Below are 6,722 nucleotides of genomic sequence, written 5' to 3' on the forward strand. Positions count from 1 at the left end.
CCCATAGCCACAGGCTTCTGGGGTTTGCTCCCCTGTGGGCACACAGCCAGTCGACAGCCACCTTGTTTACGACCTGGTCCGTGTCCTCCTGGTAATGCCCAGGCCAGTCACCCACAACTATGGCAAAGCCTGATCCAGTGACTTCTTTTTCTTTCTATTCGAGGAGAAATGTGGCAAAAACAAAAGCCACAGACAAATCATCCAGGCTCAGGTAACTTTTGGATCTAACCAGATTTATTTTGTTTGTGTATGTTTTTTTTTTTTTTCCTTTCCTCAGTTTCATAGCAAATGAAAAAAGAACTCAACAAGAACCAACAACACAACAAAACTTTCAACGAGGTGGCCTGTCCTGCTTGGAAGGCCTCGCAAGCTCGCCGAAGGAAGGACGCAGGAAGGCTGTAGTCCCAGTGTGCAGGGGCCTCAGAAAATCAGGGTCCCCACCTGGCAGGGCCTCACCCAACTTAGAGGGGTCGCCTCCTGTCCGCCCATTTCCAGCTAATCCAAAAAGAGACCAAGCTTTAAAAAAATTCCACAAACAAAACGAAACACAATTTAAATTAAAATAAAAACACTTTCTCCACCCACCCATGCCAGGAGGTTCAGACCTAAGCCTCCTCTTTAAATTTCTTTTAGAAATACAGTGCATTACTTTTTAAATTTCACTTCTCTTCAAGGTTAAAATAAGATATATTTCCCTAGGAGTCATAAATACGATCTGGTGCATAGAGAAATGGCAGCGCGGGAGTCCGGGCCAGCCCTCACCCGGCTGAGCACGGCGACCCCTTCCCCCCACCCCCACCCCCGTCGAGTACAGCAGGGCAGCAGGCCCAGGACCGAACACAGCAGGGAACGAAGCCGGGCTCCCGCCTCTGGGAACGCCGGGCAGGGCAGGGGGCAAGCGGGCGCTAGGACAGGCAGGGGCCGGGCCCCGATCGAGCGACGCATGCGGGGACTCGCGGGCGTTCGAGAGCGCACCGGTTGGGGAAGGTTTTCTTTTCTAATCACCAAGCAAAATAAATATAAATGCTCTAAAAATAAGACCGTTTTAAAAAGGGAAAAGAGGAGTAAAAAGGGGGCAAGGAAAAGGAGACAGAAAAGAGAACGGAAAAGACGCACAGGACAGGCAGAGGCTGCCTGGGAGGGGACGGCACGCAGGGCCGCGCTCGACTTATGTACACTGGACGCTTGAGAGTGAGTTAGACCTGACTCGGCTTCCTCGGACACGAAAGGACCGCGGCGACGACGTCGGGACAGTGAGCCGGCAGGTGCACGGAGCAGGGCGGAGCAGGGGGCGACCCCGGCGGGGAGCGCAGTGCCCGGCCTCGGAGCTGCCGCGCGAGCCTGTCCCGGGTCACAGGAAGAAGTCGGGCGCGCCCTTAGCCCCGGCCTGCGGCGGCGAGGGCTCCCGCGAGAAGCCGGCGCCGCCCGCGCCCCCGGGGCCACCCCGGCCGGCCAGCTTCTCGTATTTCTCCTTGTACAGGTCCCGCTCCTTGGCCAGGCGCCCCACCTCCAGCTTCAGCTGCTCCACCTGGCTCTGCAGCTGGCACTTCTCGCTCTCCAGAATGTGCCGCTGCTGCACGCGCTTGAAGCGGCACGACTGCGCGTAGCCGCGGTTCTTGAGCGTGCGCCGCTTCTGCTTCAGTCGGATCACCTCCTCCTTGCTGAAGCCGCGGAGCTGCCGGTTCAGCTCCCGCACCGACATAGACACCAGCTGGTCGTCGGAGAAGCGCTCCTCCAGGCGCGCGTGGTGGCTGGCGCCGCCGCTACCGTGGTGGTGGCCGTGGCCCGCGCCGCCGTGGCCATGGTGATGGTGGTGGTGCGCGCCGTGGTGGTGGTGCGCGCCGTGGTGGTGGTGTGCGCTGTGGTGGTGGCCCGCGCCCAGGTCGTCCGCGCCGCCGCCCCCAGCGCCGCCCGCGAAGCCCGGGCCCCGGAAGGCCTCATAGGCCGCGGCGGCCGCCGGGGGTTGTGCTCCGTGGTGCCCCGCGTGGTGGCCGCTGCCGATGAGCGCCTCCACCGCGTCCTCCGGCGTCAGGTGGAGGGCCTCGGGGTTGAGGTGGTGCTGGTAGCCACTCATCCAGTACAGATCCTCCAGCACCGGCTTCCCCGAGGCGCCCCCGACGGCTCCGGGGCCCCCGTTTGGTGGCCCGGGGGCGCCCCCGGCTTGGGCCGCACCGCCGCTGACCCCCGCGCTGCCGCCGCCACCGGTGCCCGGGCTGGGAGCGCAGAAGCTGGGCGAGGAGGGCACGGAGGAGCAGGGCGTGCTGAGCGGCGTCGAGGACAGCGAACCGGGCGGCAGGCGGTGGCAGAAGCGCTCGGCCTCGGGCGGCTCCTTCTTTACCTCGAACTTCATCAGGTCGAAGTCGTTGACGTACTCGATGGCCAGTGGGCTGCTGGGCAGCTCGGCGCCCATCGCCAGCTCCGCGGCCATCGCCTAGGGCCCTAGCCCCGCCGCCACGCCTGGCCGCGCCCCGACGGGCGGGGGGGGGGGAGCCACCGGACTCTCCCCCCCCTGGCTCCACACTGGGAGCGGTCCCGGTCCCGGTAGGCGCGGGTTTCGGGCCGAGGCGCCGAGAGGTGCAGGAAAAAGTTTCACGCAGACAACTCAGGGGCGGCGTGCATGGGACGCCATTGGCCGGGCCTGTCAGGCTTCCATGGGCTGGCTCCCGGCGGGCGCAGGTTCTCGGAGCCTCCTCCTCCTGCTAAACCTTGGCGATCCGCGCCGGGCCAGTGGCAGTACGGCCGCGCCTCGAACTCCCCTGCCCCGCCCTGCGCCCCGCCCCACACCCCGCCCGCGCAGTAGGCCAGCCCCACCTCCCACGGCCGAGCCTGGAGGCGCACATCTTTATAGAGCTGAACGCCCAGGCCCGCCTCCCCGGGAGGGAGCGCGTGCCCCTGGGCCAATCGGAGCCCAAGTCCCGCCGCCCTTATTTGCCTATCCCCATGGCAACCCTGAGCCCAGCTGTCAATCTCCTGCGGGAAACAGCTGTGGGAAGGGTTGGGGACTGGCCGCTGGCGAGCAGAGTGGGATAGCCCCCTGGTGGCCGCCGCGGAGCACTGCAGGGCGGAGGGCGCGGGACCCGGCAGCCGACAGCGACCTTCGGGGCCTCTTGTCTGGAACCATGCGGTCGGGAAGTCCAAGAGAGCACAGGGCCGCGCCCGGGAGACCCACTTGGGGCACCTATTCGGTCGAACCCCTCAGCCTCCTCTGGGGGCTGCGCCCGGCCCGACCTGCCTGGAACCGAGTCCGGCTCAGCTGGCGCGGCGCCCCCAGCGCGGGGACCTCCAGGCATCATGACACTGAGTGACACTGCCCGGCCCAGGGGCGCGGCGCCCTATTTTTAGCCCTGCGGCTCGGGTGATTTCAGGAATTCAGTCAACAAAGTTGCTGGCACCTCGGGCTGCGGGGCGTACCGTAGGACACCGCGCTCTTAGCGTGTGGTGCAGGTGTTGACGGACGCGCGCGGACCGCCGTCGCCGCCGCAGGGCCGGGGCGCCAAGGACCAGGGAAGGAGGTGCAGGGAGCCGGTTTGAGGGTACCCAAACGCGGGGCTCGGGGGGCATGGAGGGTGCAGAAGTGTGGTGGGCAGAGTTGGGACACGGGCCAGACAGCTGCCAGGCCCCGGAAGGAATCTCAGGCTGCAGTGCCCACCCTCCCAGATTCAGGCAGTCTGACAGTTGGAGGTGCTTGGCGACGTGGGGAGATGGGGGTGACCTGAAGCCGATTTCCTCTGCCCAGGGACGGCTGGAAGTGCCCTCAAGTCGCAGTGGCTGCCCCCAGCCAGCAAAATCAGAATCATCTTTGCAGTTTTCTTGTTCACTCCACAATGTTTGTTACTTTATAATAAAAATGCCACGCACTGGGCAGGACTGGGGTAAGGGGTTGGGAGGGCCAGGCTTTTCTGTAAAGGATTAAGGAAAGCCTGAGGACCCCTCTCCCAGGGACCTCCCTTGCTTGTCTCTGAAGGAGGCCCTGTGGTCCCTGGCCTCACTTCCATGGGACAGATCTCAGGACCCTGGGGACAGCGATGTGGCCGGCAGCCTCACAATCATCCTGGTGTAACTATGCCTATTCTACAGATAAGGAAGCTGAGCCCCTGAAAAGTAACAAGCCATTGTTCAAAATGACCTGCAGCAGGTGGTGGAGCTACGGCTCCCACCAAGTCCTGGGACTTGAGACCACCGGAGTGGCCAAACTCTATGGCAGGTGGTGAGTCCTTTTATCTACCTGCATGCAGAGAGGGGCCAGCCTGCCCAATTCCCCCACCCCAGCATTTCTCGAAGCTCCATACTGTCCATGCTGTCCGAAGCTCCATGAAGCTAGGACAGCTCCCCTGGACCATGGCTACAACCCCTCACTCACTCCTTTGCGTACAGATTGGTGCCTCACATGGCTGTCACTCATTCATTCAACAGTGGCAGGGGCAGGCCAAGGGCCATCTGGGCAGTGGGGCAGCAGGCGCAGAGCAGCCTGTGCAAAAGCAGCCACATCCTCCATCCGCGGAACACCAGCAGGTCACCAAGGGATGCAGAGAAGATAAGGATGGCAGTGGGGGTAGGCTGATCAGTTCTCCCTCCCACCTTAGTGGCCAGCAGTGAGAATGACCAGGTACCCGCTGGAAGAAGGAGTGAGCAGGGCTGTGCTCAGAGCTGGAGATGCAAGAACACTGCAGGGCTCCATGGAGCCCAGCCCCAGCCCCCACATGCAGGACCAGGCATCTCCAAGGTCCTAGACTTGGCTTCTGGGGCTCGCAGATCCACCTGGCTTCCTAGCAGTTCTTTGGGTAGACTCTCCCACCCCCGCCTCCAGCTCTAGCCCTCATCCTGGGAGCACAGGCCTCCCAACGACTTGGCCTGCCCTGTCCCTGTCTCCTGGCCTCTGCACCAGGTAGAGCCTGGTTCTCCTTTATTAGTCCCAGCCAGGGCAGGCAAAAGCAGCCCCATACCTGTCTAAAGTCTTCGAAGGGCTCTCCGTCCAGTCAGTACCCTCTGCTACCTTGCAGAGTGGGCAGGAGGGCTTCTGGACTCCCAGGCCAAAGCCCCCAACCCCAGCCTGGCTGGTCCCTGGAGGACCAGGGAATAATCCCGCTTGGCGAGGAGTGGTGGGGGGACAGTGAGGGTTGGGCGGGGGGCCCCCTGGCTGCCAGAAGCAGCACACTGAAGCTGATTCCCATATACCCCACACCTTCCTAGGGCATCTCACATCTTACTGCCTGCTCTCACAGAACTCCACAGGAGGAACCTGTGTGGCTTGGCGATTAATAGCACCCCACAATCTTTAATGAGTACCTACTGTGTGCCAGGCTCCCTGCGATTCTGCCAGGTACGTGGCTAGGGATTCCTTAATGAAGAACAAGCTGTTGGAGCCTGGTAGCCTAATACAGCGTGGGTCATCCAAGGGGGATCTGTTCTGGGAGTTTGGGGACAGCTGGGGAAACCAGTGGCTGAGGTGACAGAGGAGCCATGGCCCTGCAGCTCTCACAGCCAAGGCTCTGGACCTCCTGTAGCTTCCTCCCAGAATGGCAGCTCCTGGCTCCTGGGTGGGTATCTAGAGAGCAAGGCAGATGTACATCAGAAGCCGCTCCTATTGTCCCAGGGAAGGGGAAGAGGCTTCCTTGTGTGGTCACACAGAGGAAGAGCACATGTCCTAGCACCCATGGGAAATGCAGTCTACCAGGACAGGTATCAGAGAATAGAAAATAAGCCTCAAAATTAAGTAAATGAGTGTTCGTTTTTTCCTGCTCTGCCACAAACTGCCACAAGATTAGCCACTCAGAACAGCAGACGTTCATCTCTCAGGACTCCGTGAGTCGTAGTCCAAGCTGGGTCTGGTCCTGCAAGGTTTCCCAGGCTGCAGTCAGGGTTGCCACAGGCTGGGGTCTCATCTGAGACAGGGAGGGATTTGCCTTCCAGAGCTGTGGGATCACTGGCAGCATTTCCTGGAATCTGTAGGGCACAGTTCTGGGGGCTCAGGCTGCTCGCTATGTGTGGCTCCTAGCACAGCCTCAGCCTTTCCCAGGACAACACAGTCACACCGAGTCCCATCACTGGGTGTAGCAAGTCACAGGTGCTGCCCACAGGGAGGGTCACCTGAGGGTACAAACCCAGGAGGCAAGGGCATGGGGTCTCCTGTCTCCCTCAGTTGCTAAGTGAAGGGGTGGGGAGTGCTAGGTAGGACCTCCGTGAGGCAGGAGCAGAGGGAGGGCTAAGGAGCTGGGAGGGAGCCTGTGTCTAGGAGTGGCTGCAGGCCAAGAGGTGGGCCCAGGATGGCTGGATCAAGGGCAGAGCCTGGGACTGGCTGGGGCCTGGGAGGCCATGGTGGGGCTCTGGGTGGTGGGGCCCATGGCTCCTGTTTGCTGTCTGCACAGTGGATTCCCCAGTGACTGTCTTGGGATGGGGCATCACAAGCAGGATTAGTCTGTTTGTATTCTGCAACAGGTAGCAGGTGGAGTTTCCAAATGTTACTGTGACCTATCGAAAGTGGCTCTGTACTGAGTGCAGAAGCAGATGTGGTGGCGCACGGCTGTAATCCCAGCACTTCAGAGGCTGAGACAAGAGGATTAAGAGTTCAAGATCAGCCTGAACTACACAAGAAGACCCTGTCTCAAAAAAAAAAAAAAGAGAAAGAGGGGAAGCAGGGGGAGGGGAGAGGGAGGAGGAGGGGAAGAGGGAGAGGGAAGGAAAGGGGAGAGGGAGAAGGAGAAGGAGGAGGAGAAGGAGGAGGA

General features: G+C 61.4%; 1 protein-coding gene across 1 annotated transcript; it reads right to left on the bottom strand.

Moving 5' to 3' along the window:
- Positions 1-207: 207 nt before the first annotated feature.
- Mafa (v-maf avian musculoaponeurotic fibrosarcoma oncogene homolog A) lies at positions 208-2,830 on the bottom strand. Its single transcript, XM_005395771.1, has one exon. It carries the CDS (start codon positions 2,426-2,428, stop codon positions 1,352-1,354), a length of 1,077 nt encoding a protein of 358 aa, XP_005395828.1. The 5' UTR covers positions 2,429-2,830; the 3' UTR covers positions 208-1,351.
- Between the last annotated feature and the right edge of the window lie 3,892 nt (positions 2,831-6,722).

Source organism: Chinchilla lanigera, unplaced genomic scaffold, assembly GCF_000276665.1.
Source record: "Chinchilla lanigera isolate Chin_1 unplaced genomic scaffold, ChiLan1.0 scaffold00053, whole genome shotgun sequence".
NCBI classification, from domain to species: domain Eukaryota; kingdom Metazoa; phylum Chordata; class Mammalia; order Rodentia; family Chinchillidae; genus Chinchilla; species Chinchilla lanigera.

What these genes read in the sequence shown, in the direction of transcription:
- Mafa (XM_005395771.1), bottom strand. Translation starts at nt 2,428, where the DNA reads ATGGCCGCGGAGCTGGCGATGGGCGCCGAGCTGCCCAGCAGCCCACTG.